This window comes from Lepisma saccharinum, chromosome 4, assembly GCF_977018435.1.
Source record: "Lepisma saccharinum chromosome 4, izLepSacc3.1, whole genome shotgun sequence".
Classification (NCBI taxonomy): Eukaryota; Metazoa; Arthropoda; class Insecta; order Zygentoma; family Lepismatidae; genus Lepisma; species Lepisma saccharinum.
This window is the reverse complement of record NC_139232.1, coordinates 38,415,821-38,438,323: the sequence shown is the minus strand read 5'-3', so window position 1 is coordinate 38,438,323 and position 22,503 is coordinate 38,415,821. Positions and strand designations below refer to the sequence as shown.

At 35.4% G+C, this 22,503-nt stretch overlaps 1 protein-coding gene across 13 annotated transcripts in view; it reads right to left on the bottom strand.

The window, feature by feature from the left end:
* Positions 1–22,503, bottom strand: part of Camta (Calmodulin-binding transcription activator) — an 816,835-nt gene that overhangs the window by 70,412 nt on the left and 723,920 nt on the right. For 12 of the 13 annotated variants that reach the window (XR_014441594.1, XM_083120430.1, XM_083120424.1 and 9 more), the window contains 6 exons: positions 21,071–21,312; positions 18,172–18,474; positions 16,187–16,317; positions 4,122–4,214; positions 2,758–2,888; positions 1,565–1,728 (listed from right to left, as the gene is read on the bottom strand). Coding sequence is in view for 12 of the 13 variants with exons in the window: in XM_083120430.1 (XP_082976556.1) it covers positions 1,565–1,728; positions 2,758–2,888; positions 4,122–4,214; positions 16,187–16,317; positions 18,172–18,474; positions 21,071–21,312 (1,064 nt within the window). In the remaining variant the exon portion in view is untranslated. The remainder of the gene's footprint in view (positions 1–1,564; positions 1,729–2,757; positions 2,889–4,121; positions 4,215–16,186; positions 16,318–18,171; positions 18,475–21,070; positions 21,313–22,503) is intronic. The other variant, XM_083120434.1, reaches the window with a different exon arrangement.

Sequence of the window (22,503 nt, the reverse complement as noted above, 5' to 3'; positions counted from 1 at the left end):
GTGTAATGGAGAAAGAGATAGACTTGAACAGGTGTTCTCGGATTATCAGCCAGGTTAATTTGATATGATACTAACATTGAATTAACCTTGCTGATAAACGAGAGGCCTCCCCGATAGCGCAGTGGTAGCGTCATCGCCTTGTAATCAAGAGGTCTCTGGTTCGATACCAGGTGGAGGCACATAGTGGTTCGGATCCCACTTTAAACTGTCGGTCCAGTCCCAATTAGCCTTACTGTGCATAAAGTGGACTTAAAACACCAAATCAATCCAATCAATCCTATGTTCGATTGATTAATTTGCTTTATTTTACTTCGCTTCTTGTGCCACTTTTGGCTAATTTGCAAATATGGGGATTAGTAATGATATGATGAAATTGATGAATGGACACTCACAATCCATGCCCAAGCCAGGATTAGAACGTGGGACCCATGGCGTCGTAGCACGATGTGATAACCACTCTGCCACTGGGGCCGGCCTCTAGTTCGAAGCTTGGGTAATATTTAAGAGCTTATTGTGTTCATTCATTTTTTTCTGGTCCCTCCAACATTCGCCCTTATCGTTGAAATTAAACAAGAGGGATATAATATGGTCGCAAAAATAATGCCTGTCACATGCCGAAAGAAACGACCTTCTTTACTCGTTTTCTCTTTATATTTGTTTTAGAGCTAATGATAACCACAATAACAAAAGAGAGAAAAAAAAACTAAAAATGAACAACCTATTTTCATTCATGAAGGAAATAAATCGCCAGCTCAGAACCTGATTTCTTGAGAGCTCAAAATGGACAACAAATATTTCTTCTAAGGCGAATACCACAGAAAGAAACGCTGTGCTAATTTCTTGACGACTCATGGTTAACATTGCTCTCCTGTGTGGTGTTCACGACTGACAGCTGTGCAGCTCCTCCTTACCTTGCATACAGTTTCGGCATTGACACTGCAGGGTTTCCAATTCAATATTGGTTTTTGTTGGTTTTTTTTGTAAAAGGTGAGGCCTCAGTGATGCCTTACTAAAGATTTCCACTGTACATATATAAATCATAGTAATAATATATTTGAAAACATTCAGGAAATATTAAAAATAATTTACATTTGAAACAAGAAAGAATTTGATTTCAAAATTAACTGTGTAACTATCACTGGGTTCTGAAATGAAGTCAGGTTCAAGTTCTCCTCAATTTACATCTCAGTAACATCTGATGATGTAACATAGAAGAGCCCAAAATTACTCACATAACATAACAACAACCTTTTAACTGAACGAATGCCAATGACCAAGGACATAATTAGGCTATCAGTTACTTATATCAAAATTCATGCAACATTTCATTAGCAAATAAGCTGTTATAGGTTGAGCAGGATTTCATTAAAAAGAATCCTGATAAACAGTTCATTATGATAATAAGCCAAATAAAATGAAGAATATTGAATAGAATTAAGCACTGCAAAATTATTTGAGCTTATTATTATTATTACTCAAGGCCAATTTACAATGCCAAAAAGTGCACTTCCATACTAAGCACTTCCATATGAAAATATGTAATAATATACTTTTATTTACTAACCTGTAATTGTTGTCACTAAACTCAAAGTTGAATTCGACAGGCTCAAATGACGACGATGGCTCATCTAACATTGGCTCCATTAAGGCTTCAGAAAGGGAGTCTGCTGTTGTTGTGGATTCTGGTTGTGGGCTGTTTTCCTGTGCCATCATCTCCTCGCTTTCAATCTAAAATTTCACAAGTCTTGTTTAGAGTTGAAAGCAGTACAGAACATAGTTTAAGGTACAACAGCAATAAGCTAAAAATTGGATGAGAATACAGAAATTACAATAAATAATAATAAGATAATGAGACAAAATATCCCAGTGTTTGAATTTAGGATCCAACTTTGCCAAAGAGGGCAGATATAATTATTTGTAGGTTGATACATGTGGTAGTAAGAATATTCAAATAGCTGAAATTTATTAACAACATCTACTTTAGCCATACTTTTTTGGGTGTATACTGAATTTTGTATATTTCCTGGAAAGCAACCTTTTATGAAAGTTTTGATTGGAATTTCAAATATCTTGTAGGATTACTAGGACTAATAAAAAGTATCAACCAGTATTCAGTGATTACAATCAAACTGATACTTTCTGATACCAGATATCACTCAACCCTAAATATTACAAGGGTGGTTCAATGAAGAATCACCCCTGACCTATCCCCACATACCACACAGACATTATATTTTGTGCGAAGTATGTTACATATCTGCATACTAAAATTTGAAAATTGCAGGCTTGTGTCTCATTTAGTTTTTTCTAACACAGAGCTGACTGTGTGTCCAAAGGTGTAAGACTCCTTGAAGACAATGCACTGGTTCACATGTTGCAAAAGGTTAGCAAATACGTGTGGCTATGTAATACTGTCCATACAGCCACATGTTATATTATCAGACTTCCTCTTGTTTTCTTCTCTCAAATAATTTGTTCAGGGGATTCACTTTCCTGATGCAAAAGACTCATTTCTGCAACATGGTGATTCAAAGACCAATATCATGACTTCTACAAAAGTCGTGTCCATCTACTCATTCATTGGTGAGACACACGCGCATGGAGGTTACGTAGGAGTAAAAATTGAAGCAAGAATAAACAGAACAACACCTCTCCAAGTAGGTCAGAACAATTATTTATTGAAGCACCTTCATATGATCTCTACTCGCCAACCAACACAAGGAACACACACTTAAAGGTACGAAGATGGTACTTCACCTTTATACGGTCTGGCATTGCAGCTATAATTTGTTCAGCCAGAGTGAGAACACGGGCATCCTGCTCCCCTGTGAGGGACTGTATGTTCAGATCACATGAACTGATGCTCTCTCTTCTTCCAAAGGAGGAGTCTGAAATAACCACATTTACAATTAATATCATTGCAGACCTAAATATCCTAATAACAGGTAGTGACTACGTTAAACTACATAACTTCACAAAGCAATAGGTCAGTTATCTTATTAGTATTCATGTCATACAAAAAACTCACTTTTCATGTATTGGAATGCTATTGTACTATATCTTCAGTTTTTAACTTCCTAAATCAGGATGTCAATGAACCAGTACTCATCATAAATAAAATTATATACTTGAAAATACACTGTGAAGAACACACTTAAGTTCATGTAACATTAACTGCTAATAGAAAGTAATCATTATTTTTCCTTTGCTTCACCAAATTAGGTGGTAGAGCAGCCTATAGCTAAAAACTGCCACACTTCCAAGTATTACCCAGGATTTGAATCATGAACCCTGGCTTTGGAGACTGCTATGCTAACAAATCCACTACAGAGGCAAGCTTCCTCTCCATCTTGTCTTACTCTCATGAATATAGACAATTATTAGAACAAAGCATTGTTGTTTCCAATAAAAATAACGATGATATCAAAAAATCCGTCCAAGTTACTGTACCATTACATGCGGTTTGTCCAGACTCTAAATACATGCAATACATTTTTCCTAGTCTCCAAATAGCAAAGCTTGGATTTGAATTTGTTCTTTACATAAAATAGCAGCATATTTGAATACAAAAGTAACTGTATTAAGACAATAGTATGAACAATATGTGAATACTATTATATTTCTATTTCCGTGAATTTGGTTATCAATAAAGGCTTTTATTTTTCAATGATAACTTGGGATCAAAGCAAGTTAAAAAAAATAGCAAAAAAAAAAGAAACATCTAAATTGGCAGACAAAAAGTAGAATGGAATCAACATGTCTACCACTACCTAATAGGTTGCAGTTCTGGAAAATATTGCAGTTTTTTTCTTTTTAAACATTTTGCAGTAATTGAGTAAATGTTTTTAATAGTGCAAACTCTCATTACCAAATAAGTATTATCAAAAACCAACAAGGCACTATAATAGGTCACAGTAAAACCTTTGATACTAGTAGCAAATGAAACCTAACAATTTCTTCTGATACAAACATTTGTCTTACAAACCTGTTTAGCGTATCCTGGAATACAAAGAAAATCATATTATTGTGCCAATCAGCAATATGGACTCATCATCAAACTTATTTGGGTGCAACTTAATGTTTATTACACAAATAAATGAAGAAAGCATGAAGCTACTGACCTACTAAACTTTGCTTTGCATCAGAATCTTCATCAGACACAGCCTCAACATCTATGATTGGACTTTCACTTCGTGGACCTGTTGCAACCTCGCCTGAACCATATCCAAAGGGAAAATTATGTGAAGAAATCTCATAAAAACACTCACTTAGGACAATTAAAAATTCATTATGAATAAAAAAAGAACAAGACAACAAATGAATAAAACAAAAAGGGTATGTTGAAAATTCCTTCTCACCCTTGAAATAGTGTCCTCTTCTGCCTCAACTTACAATTTCATGGCCTCTAAATTTATATGGCTGTAACAATTTGACATACAAGAATACCAGTGAAAGGGTAACTGGCATTTGTAAATCACTCTAGTTCAGAATAGCACATTGTATGTATACAGAAATATCAGAAATTATGAACTCTTCCATGTTTGCAGGCATAATTTTTATGAGAGTTCCTATTTCTTTTCCACATTTTCCAGTTACCAGTAGCAAAGTCTAATGGAAGCAAATCATAGATATTGACACATGGCAGCATCCAAGATTGAACAAAATTTGTTTTTAATGTTTCACATACAATCAATAAACCAACTCTTTGCAATTCTTCATGCCCTGCACAGAATCTGCAGGAATGACTTTTCCATGAAGAATGCACAGTTTATATAATGGTTGGTTAGAGATGGGCATACACCTGGAGATATTTTATCTCTCACTTTTCTCAATTCAAAAATAATTTAACTCAGGACATTCTTACTTATGATGGACTGTAGATAGATTTAATATTTTCTTTGTATTTTAAAATATATACGGTTTTTACTCAATTTCAACTTTTGTATTATACTGTACTCTGCAGGGATTATATTATGTAATTTTCTTTACAATTTTTTTACATATATATTTTTTAAAATTCCAAAGGTACTAAATTTATTGTGCATTGTAAGAGGCACATGCATGCCGTGCACGGCACAATAATAAATAAATTCCATTGTTTTTTAAAACTGATTTTTCTTAACAATGACCAGAAATAATGTCAAGAATTATACTATCTATGCTTCGAGTCAGTAAATTAATGCATAACATGTTGGAGCATGTATTATAGCCTCCATTTTTTATAGTACGTTAGCCTTAATGTTGAAGAATAAAAGTACAGTAGCCATACAATTGGGTTTCATTTCATTTCCTAGTTCACAGTGGAATACAGTTTAGAACAGTAGATTTTATCTACGTAAACAGGAAAAATTTCCAGCAGGGCAGAAAATACACATCTGACAAGGCATCACATTAAGTTGCTTCATAAGGAAACTTTCTACACATGAATGATATTCCTCTCACAGCCAACATAGCTATTGTAGTGGCATATTAAAGGGGAACAATTGGAATTGAGTTTACCCTCCTACAAAATTATATAGTGATGAAATGATTTGAAAATTTCACCAAAAACGATCAAGTTGTAAATTAAAAATTACAGATACTGATAACTGATATTCTATAGATCCACCATTAAATTGTAAATGGTGAAAGACCTGAGTGGTTTATTCAAATTCTTAATTAATGTATGTAGCTGGGTGACTGTAATAGGTTTTGCCTTAAAATTGTGTACTATTTACAAAACCAGGATATATGAATTATACTTTTATACCACCCTGGGAGCCGAATGATTAAAATTAAAGGAATTGTAAAAATGCCATGGCGCTCTGTGAAATTATTTGCACCCTATTAAATCAATATTGTTTTCAGTTTGCAAAAATTTGGATCTTAAAAATTTTCTTGCTCGCTTTGCTCACAATTTCATTCTTTTTTCTAATTCACTGTAAATTACCAGAGAGAGAACTAAAACCAACTACATATGTCAGACTGTTGCTGCTGAACAGTTTGTGTTCTTGTTTTCCATTATTAGCTAATGTGAAAGTGAATGTGTTGAAAAATATTTCGAAGCGTTTCTTCCAATGCAAATGATTTAGCACAGACTTCTACAACCATTTTTGCGTGATTTGCGAGAATAATAACATCTTTGATACTACTACTACTATTACTACTTCAATTACTAGTACTACTACTACAACCACCACCACTATAATAGTGGTAGTAGTAGCAGTGGTAGTAGTAATGTCATTATTATTATTGGCATGTTTATCGTGTCCTGGTGCTTGACCTCCCCAACAGACAAAAATTTGTGGATGCGCCTCTGATGTCAGTAGCCCTAAAACCCACAACTAAAAATAAAGACAATGAACAAATCCACAAAATAGCAAAGACCATAATAATCGAGAACTTGGGTACTGTATTAACCTCCTTAACATATGTATGAAACAAGTAATGTTTGTTAGATTTTCCGAGAATAATAAACTGCACAGAAGGGATCACATGATGTTTGCTTATACCATGCGTCCAATTCCTTGCAAGGCTGAGAGATCGGAAGAAGTGTGGCAGGCGACGCTAGCGGAGATGTCGACATTTTCGACAAGTAACGTCCCGCTTAAGTTTACCCTCGAAAGCATTTTGCTTTGCTTGGAATCATTCAGAGGTTTTGAATGTGCAACACTGTATCAAGATTATGTTGCAAACTAAACCATTAAAAATCAATGGTTTTCGTGAGCATTGTTTGCAATCTGAAAGCTCCGAGCTTGAGTTGTTCTTTCCTTCACGACTTTAGGTGCCCTGGACAGAGCTGCAAATGGAGTGAGAAACAGACCTTGAACCAAGAGCATGTTAATTTGGTACTGGGTGAAAGGGTGTGGTTTTTGGTTACTTGCCATGATAATTCTTTGTGTAATTGCAGTGTGTGTGTGTGTTTTGTGTAAGTGAGGCAATTGAAATGCCAGCTGCAAAGTTCACGTTAGAACGAAGAATTTTTATGTATGACACTTACGTGAAAACAGACTCGTGTCGAGATGTGTGTAGGCAATTTGCACAGAAATTTCCTGGCGTTTCACCTCCAGGTAGAGAGACGGTTAGACATCTTGTCCTTACATTACGAGAAACTGGATCATTAAATTTTAAAACTCCTAAGATAAAACGACGGATTCTAACCGAAGAAAAACTCGACCAAATTTTGGGGCAGCATTAGAATGCTCTCCAAACAAACCTCTATGCCATGTTTCACAGGAAGTGGGTGTGTCAAAATCATCAGCACATACAGACCTTGAACCAAGAGCATGTTAATTAAAACCGTACAGAGTCTCTATAGTGCAAGAATTACAGCCCCCTGACAACGTAAGTCAAGTAAAATTCAAGAATTACGAAAGAACTTTTGCGTGTGAATGAAAATTTCATCAAACGATGCCAGGAATGTGTGAATGTAGGTGGACATCATCAACAACTGTTATAATACAGTTTAGTGCTCGTTTTGCAATATTAATATAAATATATGCATGCTAAAGATGCGAGGTGTGGCTAGAAAAAAAACGGATTGATATTGCTGTCGACAAACCGCAAGCGCGTCAAGCTCAAGCGGTGCATGAGTGTATAACGTGATATCCTGCCTATCGACTGTGTGATTGCCCAGGGTGCACGGCAGTCAGTTCGGCTGTAGCTTGTGAATGAAGTGAATCATACATCTGTGCTCCGTCGGGAAAATGTTACGTGTGAAAGTGGAACAGCTTATTAATGTGAAGTTTCTTTGAAACTCGGAAAATCTGCCACAGAAACTTATGGTTTGTTGAAGGAAGTGTACGAAGATGAGTGTTTATCACGCACGTAAGTGTTTGAGGGGTTTCCAAGGTTTAAAGAGGGACGAGAAGTGACCGCGGATGACTTGCATCCTGGATGGCCTTGCACGTCAAAAACGGAATCAAACATGCAAATGTCGGTGAATTGATTCGAATTGGGTACCCGAAGGTCAAGCTGTCAACCAAATTATTTCATTACAGTGCTGATGACCCTTTGTGAACGAGCAAGATGATGACGACCTGATTTGTGGAAAAGCAAGTAACGGATTCTTCATCAAGAAAATGCTCCTGCCCACATGGCAATGTCAGTGAAGGCTTTTTTGGCCAATCATGGGATCCCAGTGTTAGAACATCCACCCTATTTGCCGGATCTTGCTCCATGCGACCTTTTTTTTTATTATTATTATTATTCCCAAAGGTCAAATTAGTACTGAAAGGAACCAGATTTACGACCGTAGGATCTGTGAAAAGTAAAGCGACGGAGGTCATGAACATGGTTTCAGAAAATGAATTCCAGCACTGCTTCCAGCAATGGAAGATTCGTATGGAGCGGTGTATCGATAGTACTGGGGATAATGTTTGTATTGTACAAAATAACCAATAAAAGATTTTGTAGCAACAGCCCGGTTTCTTTCTAGTCACACCTCGTATGTCCATAAAAATAAGCAGGATGTTACTGGTCAAAAATGTTGGCATCTCCACTAGCGCCGCCTGCCACACTTCTCCTGATCTCTCGGCACTAGCAAGGAATTGGATGCACCGTATATATTCAAAGACAAAAATTACTAAATGGCACAATTATGTACTCAGTGACTAACCATTTGTGAATCTGTAAAATTATCAGGATTTTCATAGATAATCACCAGTACCTAGAAATGCTAGATTGGTTAAATTATCACCAAAGTTATCTAAAGCGATCCATCTACTGATATTCCATACCAACACTTTACAAAAATAAATTGTTACTTTCCCTGTTATAAATTTAAAGGCCATAAAAATGTGGTTACATGCAGACTAGATTTGATTCCTGAGAAACAATAATGAAATATCAAGAGAAAAAATGTAGTTCAATACATATTCAAGAATGTAAAAGTGTATATTTGCTAAACCCATATAAATGACTTTATGCAAACTAAACCTACAACCAAATAATTAATGTGTAAGAAAATAAAAAAATTACATTCCTTTCAACATTAGTGCAGGTAATTGATATTTTAACTATATAAAGCTAATATAATTTTACGTTTCATTCCAATTAAAAAAAAATATATTATTATGAAAACTTTTAAGTAACCTAAAAATAATATTAATTATAACAAGTGCAACCATTATGTCACTTATATGGATGCAACAAAAATAAAACAGTATTTTAAATCTGTGAAAGCAAGCTGGGTGAAAGTTGAAAACTATAACATTCTCATAAATGCAAAATTGTAAGCAAATACTATGTAATTTGACATAAAATAAAATCTTTCTTATGAAGATGTAATTGAAATATATGTAAATTTATGCATTTTTAAACATACTTAAATGAGCTCTTATAGTTTCTTTTCTTTCTTCTTTATTCCTTCTTCAAGTGCTATTTATAATTACATTTTACTTTATAATAATATTGATGAATATTAGGTCATTAACACATACACCTAATTATTCTGAATAGCATTTTTATTTTCTTTCTTATTACTTTCTAAACTTTCAAACCTCTGTAAAAAAATGACCACATAATATAAAAAATAACTTACACACACAGGTAACAGAGAAGTCTCTTCCAATATTATATTACTTTGACAATCATGATAGTATGTGAATTACTGCAATTCATTTTTGTTCCTTTTTATATGGTTAAAGGGAGATTAAAATGTACTATTTTATTTTTCTTCAAATGTTAGAATCAATGTGTATCGATTGTTTTACATGTTTGTAGTTCATTAAGAACTTATTTAATCCAGGCACTAAAGTGTAAAACTGCATGTAACTGTCTTTGTATTAATTTTCTACTTTAATCTGAATGACAATAACTTTTCTTTCTGCTATTATTGTATAAATATTTATTACTGATCATTTTCTTGGTACACCATATGTTATGTATCCAGGGTTAGATATTTTAAGAGCAAGTGAAATTTTAAATCACCAATATGACATCAAACTTAAAAGTTTGAAATGCATTCTCTTGTACATATTTTGGAAGACGCACAATAATGTTCCTATTACCTACTTGATGTTGCAAGCTAATGTTATCAATTACTAATTACTTTTCATACAACTAAATAAGAGTTAAAATGCTGTTCCTGTAGTTCAGATATTCTCATCTTCTTATATCTGAAGAGAGACTTTGACAGGGTGACAATTTTTAAGATACAACAGCATTATTGTTCTATTTCATCATTTAAAAATCAAGAAATTAAATTGTGTTTGAAGTTTAATTTTAATCATTGTGTACATATTTTTAAAAAATAAATCAATGGGAAATTCATGCCTGGCATAACCAATCAGGGATGCCAAAAATAAATGTGAAGCTCTGAGCAAGTTATACAAGAAAGGCCTCTAAAATTGATTTACAGTATTCTGGAAACCTCCCTGGAAAAGTGAAAATACAGTTGTGATTTTGGTACTTAACATAAAAGTTCACAATAATGCCAACATTGTTATTATTATTATTATTATTTAATATAAATACGGCATTATTACTTTTCTTTGATAAATTATCTGAGAACCAATTGAAAAAGCTATATGTTTTAAAATGCCACTCACAGCTTTCATCACTTCTCCAATTTTTTTTTTGGGGGGGGAGGGGGTAAGGGGATTATCATACAAATATTTATTAACAGAAGCAGAACTTCATTGCAATGGAACTAAATGAAACACTCATATCGTCTAACAGATGTGATAAGAACATAAATTCCTCCAAGAAATGAGTGAATGAACAAATCAATAATAATAATAATTTGAGTATTACTTTATTTTGCATTTGCTCAATTAATGTTTTTGTTCCCGCTTCACTCATGGGGGATAAGGGTTGACACTTTCCAAAAAACATGAAAATGTCAACCTCCCTTCTATGTAGTACACCCCTGACTGCATTTTGGAGACTAGTAAGACTGGCGTTTGGATTCACAGCCAGTATAATATTATTTGTGGGGCTCGTGTTGCGTCGTCCCTAAATGTTCGTGATTGTCCGGCCATCTCATACAACCATTCATCCTCTTCTTTGCAATTAGTCAAAAGTAGCATAAAAGTGAAGAAAAATAAATTAAATCAACCAATCTCTTCATTCCTACATCCATTTATTCAGATAAATTTCAGTTCCTGTTAGGCTCATGCATTGTACATACTTAATGGTAGCCATATAACTAATCAACTTATAACATTCCAAAAATTCCACAGTAGAACAATACACTTTCCAGAATTACTGTTCTATGCAAAGTGATGGAGAGTACATTACTATTATAATCTAGAGGTTTCTAAAGCTTGTCTCTTACATCAAGATGTGCAAGATGTGTTTTGTATTCATTCTAAGTGTACTGTCTGTGTCTTAAAGCAGAATGTTAGAAATATATTAATGCGTTACCCCCACACCCCCTATACGCCTTCATGGCGTAGTGCTAAGCACAGGGAAACACTTTACTTTTTTTTTATGTCAAAAAATTAAATTTGACTCAGGGTGAAAGAGAAAATAAGTTAATGACATAGGTAGAATTTTGTGAAGTTCCTCAAGAACAAATGCATATCCTAATACAGTTTTTTTTCTTCATTTTTATATCCAACTCTGCTGGTTGATTTGGATGTAATTATATACACTATCATTCTGATTCAAGGATAATCAACACGTGCAAAAATCACAATATGAAATGCATATATTTGCACATCTCAATTTGTAAACACCTGTTTTGTTCTCATCTTGGTCTTGAAGGGCAAGTCTATCTCTCATTTCAAGTCTTGAAATATATGACTTACTTGACTTAATTCCTGTTGTTCCCTGTGGAACATAGGGCATCAACAAAGCATCTCCACCTGGTCCTACTGACGGCAATTCTCTTCACTGCATTCCAGCTCTTTCCTTCCTCCAAGGCCTCAGCGTGAACAGATCTTCGCCACGTCTGTCTAGGCCTCCCTCTTTTCCTTCTTCCCTGCGGGTTCCAGTCTAGTGCCTCTCTCTCAACAGCCTCATTTTCCTTCCTCAACGTATGCCCTATCCAATTCCATTTTCGCCGCTTTATCTGTATGGACACCTCGGTTTCTCCAGATTTTCTCCAAAGTTCTTGGTTTTGAATCACTTCTGGCCAAAAGATATTCAAAATTTTTCTTAGGCAGCGATTGATGAAGGTCTGTAATTTAGAGGTAATCGTTTTTGTTACTTTCCATGTCTCAGACCCATACAACAGCACAGACTCAACATTACTTCGAAAAATACGAAGTTTGGTCTTCATAGATATCTTCTTGTTTTTCCATACTGGATAGAGCCTCACAAAGGTACCATTTGCTTTTTGGATTCGTTGAGAAACATCCTGTGCAGCCCCTCCGTCTTTTGCCACCACACTACCCAGGTAAGTAAAGCTATCCACATTTTCAATAATCTCTTCACCAATATTAAACGGGTCTGTTTTTGTGGAGTTAATCCTCAGTGCCTTGGTCTTCTTGGAGTTAATCACAAGTCCTGCTTTTTTGCACTTTCTATCAGATCTGCTAGTTTCGTTTGCATATCACCATGTGCTTCAGATAAGAAGCACAAATCGTCTGCAAAATCAAGGTCTTCTAGTCTGTTATTCAATCCCCATTGGATACCACGTCTTTTCCCTCCTATTACATTTCGCATCACTGCATCGATCACGATCAGGAACATTGTAGGTGATAATATACAACCTTGCCTCACTCCAGACTGCACATCTATTGGTTCAGATACACGGCCTTCATGTATAACTCTGCATGTATAATCACAATAAGTTTCTCGGATAAGATCAAGAATTTTTGTGGGCACTCCATATCGTTTCACTTCCTTCCACATTGCATTTCTGTTGACCGAGTCAAATGCTTTCTCGAAGTCAACGAAAACTGTATAGAGACGAGATGACCATTCTATACATTGCTCCAAAATTATCCGCAAGGTGTTAATTTGATCAATACAGGAGCGATTTGGTCAAAACCCTGCCTGTTCTCTTCTGAGTCTCAAGTTAACATGCTCCTTAATTCTGTTTAGGATAACTCTAGTGAAGATTTTACTCGGAATGGAGAGAAGTGCTATACCTCTCCAATTGTCACACTTTGATGTATCCCCTTTTTTCGGTAGCTTCACCAACAGGCCACTCCTCCAGTCCTTAGGCATCACTCCCTCTATCCATATCTTCTCAAATAAGGGCTGCAACATATTTGCCATGGTGTTTATGTCACTTTTCAGCACTTCCGGTGGTATGTTGTCGACACCAGCTGCTTTACAATTACGTACCTCTTTCAGAGCCTGTTTAATCTCTCCTAGTGTTGGAACATCCGTCTAATTCTTACACTGGGGCCAACATCACCATCATTATCATCTTCCTCTTCCCCCTGGTCTATCTGAGCATCCACAGAGCGATTAAGGGTTGCAGAGAAGTGCTCCTTCCAACGTTTCAGTTGGTCCTCGGTATTCGTAAGGAGGGTACTATCTTTACTTCTCACTGGTCGATTTCTCTGCATCTGTTTCCTTGACAGAACTTTTGTGATGTTGTATAGTTCTTTAAGATTCCTCTTTTTTGCTGCTTCCTCCGCCCACTGAGACAGATTGTCTACCCAATTTCTTTGATCCCTACGAACACTACTCTTTACTTCTCGATCCTTCTCTGTATACTTTGTTTGCAATTCTGCCTTCCTTGCCCTTGTCCTGCTTGAGTTCATTGCCTCCTTAATTACTTTTCGCTCATTAATCCTTTCCCAGGTCTGCAGAGACATCCAATCTTTTTTCCTCCTATCCTTGAAGCCCAGAACCTTTTCACTTACTTCTGCGAAGGCAGATCGAATTTTTGTCCATTCTCTTTCAATCGTTTCATTCTGCTCACTTTCATCGGCCAATACTTGGAACCGATTTCTCAGTTCAATCCTGAAGGTTTCCTGGAGATTCTTATCCTTCAACTTACTAACATCATACCGCTTCCTTGTCTGTTCCATTCTCTTCTTCTGAGCTTGAATTTTCATTTTAAAGTTAGCCACTACCAAATGATGATCACTCCCAATGTCCGCACCTCTCTTGTTTCTTACATCCTGTAGCGAACGTCGCCACCTCCGTCCAATTGCCACGTGGTCTATCTGGTTTTCTGTTCTATGGTCTGGTGATACCCACATTACCTTATGGCATTTCTTGTGAGGAAATATAGTACCACCAATAACTAATTCATGGCTAGCACAAAAGTCCACAAAAAGTTGTCCATTCTCATTTCGCTCTCCTAAACCATGTTTACCCATGACATGCTCAAGGCCTTCGTTGTCATGCCCAAGCTTTGCGTTTAAGGGGTCCCGGGTTCGATTCCCGGTGGAGGCACATAGTGGTTCGGATCCCACTTTAAACTGTAGGTCCAGTCCCGATTAGCCTTACTGTGCATAAAGTGGACTTAAAACAACAAATCAATCCAATCCAAGCTTTGCGTTTAAATCTCCTCCAATTATTATGATATCCTTCCTTTTTTGCTTCTTTATTGTTTCATTGAGCTGCCTATAAAACTCTTGTTTATCTTCAGGCTCTGCTACTTCTGTGGGTGCATAACACTGTATCATAACGATGTTTCTGATATTGGTTTTGAAATGTGCCACAATTATCCTCGCAGACACTGGATACCATTGAATAAGGCTCCTTTTTGCTTCCTTGTCCATCAATATACCCACACCATCACGGCTCACACCTTCACCCTCAGGTCTTCCGGAATATATGAATGTAACTCCTTCATGGGTATTTACCTCTCCAAACTCTGACCATCTGACTTCACTTGTACCTAGGATGCTCAGACATTAGCTCTTCATGCAGGCCACTGCCTGCCGTAGTTTTCCACTCTCCCACAGGGTTCTTACATTCCATATTCCAATTCTCGTTGTCCTTTTCAGGCCAAATGTCGTCGTCTTAGAATCAGTTCGGCTTCCTCTTGTTGATGTTTCTTTAATAGTGTGATTTAAAGTGTGCGGGTTATTGGCCCACAGCACCCCTTGAAATATATAGTATACACAATATATCCAGTGAGTCACTGCACAGCTTTTCAAAGTTTCTTCTTTAAGTCCACTACATGCTCACATAGACGAACTGGGACTGGACATACCTTTTAAAGGGAGATCCAAAACACTGTGCAATGTGCTTTTACTAGAGACCCATTAATTACAGGGTGGTAGCATGCCACGATGACATCAGGAAGGCCTACACAAATTTTCATAGAGGTCATTAAGGGAAGAAGAACTTCTGTTCATAATGTTTTCCGGTTTGATGTCTCCTATTGAATTTTATCCTGAATATATGCGATCATACTGTACAGGCATTTGCTACTAATGGATTAACTTTGCAAAGATGATAAACAAATACAAGGATTGTGTAGATATTCACTTGATATGTTTGAATAAATCATACAATAAAGTACCGGTAATTGTGGTTTTCAAATATCTTACATTCTAGTGCACCGAAGTTTTGAACTAGATCAATGGTATAAAATGTAAAGAAAATGCATGTGCTCAATCACAGTGTCAGATATAGAACCAAGTGATTTTTTAAATAACATGTGCTTACCAAGAACAGTTGTAAATTTTTAAAATGGGTTTCTCTACCTCAGTAGGAACAAGTAACTGAGAAGTATTAATTTAACTCATATTTAACTAATGATCATATTTGCATATATTACTGCAATGATTTAGATATATTTTAATAGTTTTGTTGAGGAACAGGAAATTCAAAACTTTTCCTCATTAACCAAATAAAAATCTAAAATTTATTTTAATTTGTACCATGCCTTTCACACAGAAATTTTCTGAATTTAGACTAAAGAAAAGAGTGTAAATTATATCCTCTAAGAACCTAAAATGATGATAATTTATTTCTGAGATAACACATGATATTTCCTGATGAAATACTATTCATTCCTTAATACAACTGTACATACTACATAACTGAGATCAAAGCATAGACTTACTCATAAGCTTTATGTAAGCTTACTAACAAATATTTGTATTCATAATGAAGCATACACAGCCTACATGCTATTTAACTATAGAAAGAAAATAATAAAAATGCAAGATAAATTGAAATTTAGAGGAAAAAACAAACTTACCTGTTTTCAACTTTCACCACAAATTTTGCATAATACTTCCATTCTAAAGAACACTCCAAAAAAAACTGATAATGATAAAATTTATTAAGAGTGATATCCTTTGATTTACAGTGATAGGGAACAAATTGTTTGCTGACTTACACAATGCAAAATCCATTCTTCTGACTGGAGAATTCCTAAGAATGTCTCTTCCTTCTGAGCCGATGGTATCACATGTGCTGTCTGCTGTGTTCACAGCAGAGTTGAGAGGAAGAGATCTGCTACGATCATACCTACAAGAAGACAAAATAAATGTTCGTTTATTCAATTAGTAAACATGGAAAAGGACAAATCAATTGCTCCATCTTTCTTCAAGATCTTCAGGCTTGAGCTAATTTTTCCAACTGAAAAAGGCAAAATAAGATAAAAATAACAAAATTAGACATCATGTTAGCTGTTACAAAATAATGAACATGCTGTTTGTAAAAATATACAATTGAAAAAATAATGTATTTTCCAGCACAGCGTCTACGACAGTATCTTGTGTGAAAACTAGACATGTTGGAATTCTTCATCATAGACAAAATGAGCAAGAAGCATAATACAACTTTCCTTCATGTACTTGGAAGGATAACTAGTTTTAACCCTGTTCATATCATAGATACAGGATAAAATGCAAAAGAAATGGAGCTTATTCGTATGTACATGTGTATATATCTCTTACATCATTCCACTAAATAAGAGCTCATTATCCGACTGAAAAATTCTAGTTAACTTGACAGAAACATTACACTGTTTTTTTTAAATTGAATGACTGAGGTGAAGTGTCTAAATTGCACCTTCCATTGTGATGTTACTAGTTAATGCAAAAAAAGGTAGATGATTATGAAGATTTTGTCTTGAAAAACAACTGCAGTTTAGAATTTTGGAGCTCAGCACCACCTACCAAGAATTTAAGTACAAAACACATTGTGCACATAAAGTAATGGTGGTCAGTCATAATGTTAGAACAAATTATACATTTTCGCATAACCAGCATTCACAAACAAGAAAAGAAAGTAGTCACATGTGGCTCTTGCTTCCATATTACAATGTTTCGGTCTTAATTTTAGGGCCTTTCTGAAATTTACCTGGAGTTTAAAACATGAAGAAAAATACTCGCCAAATGAGTTAAAAAGTAAATGTTTAAAAGGTTAAAATATTATGTTGGAGATTGGCAGCAAACTCAAAAATGTTCTGTTATAAAACATCATGGGTAAGCATTCTTGCACATGCATATGATAATGTTTTAAACTCCAGGGCCCTGAGGAAGGGCCTGGAAATGGGAATGAAATGTCATAATTTCAAAACAAGAACCATTTGTAGGAACATTGTTATTTTTCTTATTGTGAAGTTGTGCTAGAAACTTAAAATTAATGATTAAATTACCATTCAGTAAGCTTATTGTGAGCTCCTTCAGTTGCCCTGCAGACAAGACAATATTTAAACTCTTGCCATACATGGCCATTGTGACAGATAAAACTGTTTCAGAAATCTGTTGTTTCAAGTGCTCCACAAAGAAAACATGTTGCTTTACATAATCCCACAGACAAATCAAGAGGGGGCAAGGTCTGGCAACCATGGTGGCCAAGTAATGCAGCTCCACCCATTGTTGCAGCATAATGTGGAGGAGAGACATCAAACTGACAAATGGCATTCTTACATATTTGTGGCATGGCATGTACCTCTAACATGTTCAGGAAAATGTGAGACATCAAAGTTTGTTCTGTGAAAAGTTAGGGTCAATCACTTGTCCCTTGTAAGTGCATTCTACTGCTCCATATTCTAATATTATGTTAATAGTTACACCCTGATATATGGAACTTTTGCAAGAGTACATGAACCTGCTTTCCCCCAGTTACTCCCATGCATACTGGTAACTTGCAGAGTTACTCTACAATTAGCTGTTAATTTAATGTTGCTATCATGATTTGTTCCAAAACTATGACTGTCTATAACCCCATTACTTCACAGACACACTGTATATAACACACGTATGGAATAACATGGCTCTACATCCAAATGCATTGCACACTCACAATTTTCAAATTCCTTCCCAACCTTAAACAAAACAGAGTTGAAATTATTAGCAGAACTAAATATTTTACCTTGATAGTTTTGGAGTTTCCCTTCCACTGAATTTCCGGCTCCTTAAACTATCAGATTGCCCAAGGTGGATTCCGCTGTCGACTGATGGTCGTTTTGTGAGACGCTGAGCCCTTGTACTACTAGTGCTGCTCATACTGGTGTCGCCTGACATGGTGCCTGAGCTGGTTGACCCCACTGGACTTGGAGTAGAACTGCAGATGCTACGAATGCCAGAACCAGGTGTACTAGCACTTGCACCGCTATCGGACGGGATGTTGACGTGAAGCTCCAAACTTAGCACCCTATCCTTCTGACACTCATTTCTGACAAGAATAAATTTAACAGTATTACAATACTGCCCATTACATACTATTTTTAAACCTAAACCAAACATCAGTTACAGGGTGGTAGCATGCCACCATTCCTTCATTTTTCTTCCTTCTCCTTTCCTCTTTCTCTCTTGTCCTTTAGATAAAAAGTCCAACCACATTCTATATGGAAGTAATTGTGTTTAGCCTTTTAGGTGAAAGTACAGTTGGCAAGTGAAAGCCACCTGCTAGAAAGTTCCAAACAACTTTCTAAATAGTCTGGAGGGAGTAATGTTTGTGTATATATAATGCCCTGTTTTTGTATCTTGTTACCTTTGTACTTGATACAGAGTCTGAAGAAGACCTTGCTAGAAGGTTGAAACGTTACGTTTAGTTTATGTTTTTAATAAAATAAATTACTGCCTTGGTCAGCATATTTAGTTTTTCATAACTTGCATGATTTATTCACCTCATTACAAGACGTTTTATTCTGTTGGGATTTTCCTTAAAAGAGGAGCTGCTAATTAGAAATTTATTTTATGAAACTAATGTGCATAAGTTAAACTTTTATATTCAGACAAACTACATGAGACTGATGGAATCAATTAAGTAGATATCAGTAACACTATCAATATGCCGAAATATGTGTATTAGAGTACTGCATGGGACCACTGTCGCTAAATAATTTACATAGGAATATCATTTTAATGCGACAATTATCATATACACATGTATGCAAAATATCCGATCTGGCAGTTTCAGCCTATAGTCATCTATTCAATTTTCATATACCACTGTATTGGTAAGATAGACTAAACTACATTTTAACATGAGGATAATGACTATGTTTACTTTAGTTAAAATTTCACTGTGTCTTTCACTTCATAATCCATATTTGAGGGCCGACTACCACAGACAAATTACAGTTATACAGGTACTGGGCTTCGAGCGTATACCTAAAATTTTTCCTGTTCAAGCATTATTCGCTCAAGCAAAGAAGCTGTCAATTCCGTACGCTATCTAGCATAGTCTATGTGAACTATTTGCTGCTCGAGTGAAAAATGCTCATTGCAGCACTCTAATGTGTATCAACGAATACTGAAAGAGCAACAATTAATCTGTTACACCATGAATAAATATATTCATTTATTATATATCTACTCCATATTACTTATTCTTTTTTATACAATATTTCACTTCTATCTAACAGACATCACAAGATGATTAAACTGGTACATACAGTTGAAATATAGTGTAATAAATAAATGATTAAGACACATTACACAAGCTATGCATGGCTAAATATTAGGGTTGATACTGATTAATATGTACTCTACTGGTAGCAGCTGATATCATTTAAGAATGTTGTTCTTTCAATATGATTGCAAAAGTTGTAGAAATCTGATATTTCTAAAAGTATTTTGTAATTGAGTGAAAAAAAATGTCATTTTATACTCTTTATAAACGAAGAGAAAAAGCATACAACACTAAGGATGTGTATGAATCAGACATGTTCGTCTTTTAAAGTTCTCAATTTTATGTTGGATCAGTACATTATTGTCTAAGGCTTGACTTGACCTTTGGCCAATGCCAATGAAGCTGTTTTTGAAATTTCCTCCCTTTCTAAAAACCATTGTGATATTCCCAAATATGAAAAATTACATTTGCTTGCAATTTTTCGATTCACATGAATCTTCATGTAATTTCCTATCACTGTTGTCTAAATATTCACAATAGTTTAATAGGAAAACAATTGCAAATATCTAGACAACCGCAAAAGCAAACCATACGAAGATTCACAGGAATGCTCTAGAAGAAATTCTAAGCAGATGTAATTTTTCAGATTTTGGAATATCACAATGGTTTTTCGAAAGCAGAAGAAATTTCAAAAACAGCTTTGCTGTCATTGGCCAGAGAACTAGCCGAGCCTTAACAGTGTCACTTAATTATACATCAGTCATCATATTTTCCCTCTACATGTACAAAGATGAAATAACAAAATTGTAATCCTGAAATTAATCTTTATAGAGAAAAGTTCCGAGTAGAGAAAATTTCAAGTATTACTGGCATCCGCATGAACTTAACATCAATAAAGGATGACAAGAAGCCAGCTAAAGTACTTGAAGGTATTATCAAACAAAAGCACAATCACATAAATAACAGGGGTGTAAGGGGTGACCTTCCATGTAGTTCACCCAAATGTCAACCACACTTCAACGTAGTACACCCTGGACTGTGTTTTGCAGACTAACGACGCTCTGGCATCTGGCTCTATGGCCAGTATAATTCTGTGTGTTGTCCTGTTTTTTGTCCTTGTTTGTCCTGAGCGCCCCTTTCAGCCTCAACTTTTAACCAAAGTCAGAAAGAATATTTTAGTTACATGATATTACAGTTATGTTATTTTAGTTATGGTAAGGGGCTGGACCCCGTATATTTTGATGGGTGCAAAATAGCCTAAGTGCTGATGCACCCAAATTTTCAAATTCAAATTCAAACATACATAACAAAGTATGGCAAAGTATAATGGTTAAAATTAATATAATTTAACAAATGCAACAATGATATAATTTATTTTCAAAAAGTAGATGTTACTACACATGTAGAATCTTACCTTGTGACAGAATCAGGATGAAGGAACACATCATCTGTGGCTTGTGATTTGGACAGTAACATTGTGGCTTTCTCTCTACTCGTCTCTAACCTCTCAATTTCATCAGCTAATTCATGGAAGGTGTTATGCCAAGCACACTCAATTGCAGTCTGCGTTTGATGATTCCGCACATTTATGGCTGTGTGATTCCACTCATACAATAGGATCGCTGTATCTCTATGTCCCTTACTACATGCCCACATCTAAATAAAAAGCAAGAGAAAATGAAGAAATATTAGAAGTGTTATGATTCATTGAAAACTTATTCAAGTCACATTTTCAAATAAACTGAATGATTTATTAAGGTAAATTAGAATGCAAAAATTTGAGAATAAAGATTTATCCCAAACAAATGTGAAATTAACCCACACAACTTGTGTTCTAGGTCTCTCTGATGGGACTGAGTTCACAGTGTGTGTATAAAATAAACTTTAAAACAAATTATATGAAGGGCTTGGGAGTAAAACATGGTAAGTGACATTTTGGTAATTATTGAATTACAAAGTACATTGTGTAGTCCATCGTACATGGAGTCGAACCATACTCATATTGTTTCGTTTTGTCAAGAGATTACAGAGCTAGACATGTTTTAAGTTATGGTATCTACCAGGTGTTTCATGTAAAGTATGGTAAGTAGCAAACATGGCGCTGAAACTGTGGTTTCTGAACTGCAACATGTTACAGAAAGTTTCAGAGTATTTAGGCCACAGTGAAGATGAGAATGAGTTAGAAATTGTATATGGAATATCTGGAACATGGACAACTGAAAAAGAATGAGGAAAATGAAGAGGTTATCAATGCAGATTTGATTTGATTTGATTTGATTTAGTTTATTTTACTTCGCGTTTTGTGCCTCTTGGCTAATTTGCGAAGATGGGGATGAGTGATGAAATGATGAAATTGATGAATGGACATTCACAAACAACCAAGCCCGACCGGGATTCGAACCCGGGACCCTTGGCGTCGCAGCGCGATGTGCTAACCACTCGGCCACAGGGTCGGGCATCAATGCAGATCCAAATTTATTGAAAGAGTTTTGTTATGTAAGCCTCAGTAATAGAAGGCAGTTAGAGTAACAAATATTTCTTTACAAAACAGTAAATGGAATTCTAGATAATAGTAATTTTCTTCATCAGATTAAATTTAATGCTAGAAAATCTAATCTGATGCGACACCTTTTACTCTGTGGTATCCAGAGAACAGTAAAATTCAAATCATCGCCTTTATTCACACTCTGTTCTATGTATAATAATATCTCGACAACACATGAAAATTTGGATTTCAGTCTGCCACTTTCTTTATACGTAAAAATATTAAAACCAATTTTTGAAAAAGACTAGATATAGATATGTGATATATGTGAATCCATTCTACTGTGCATTATTTTCCATTAT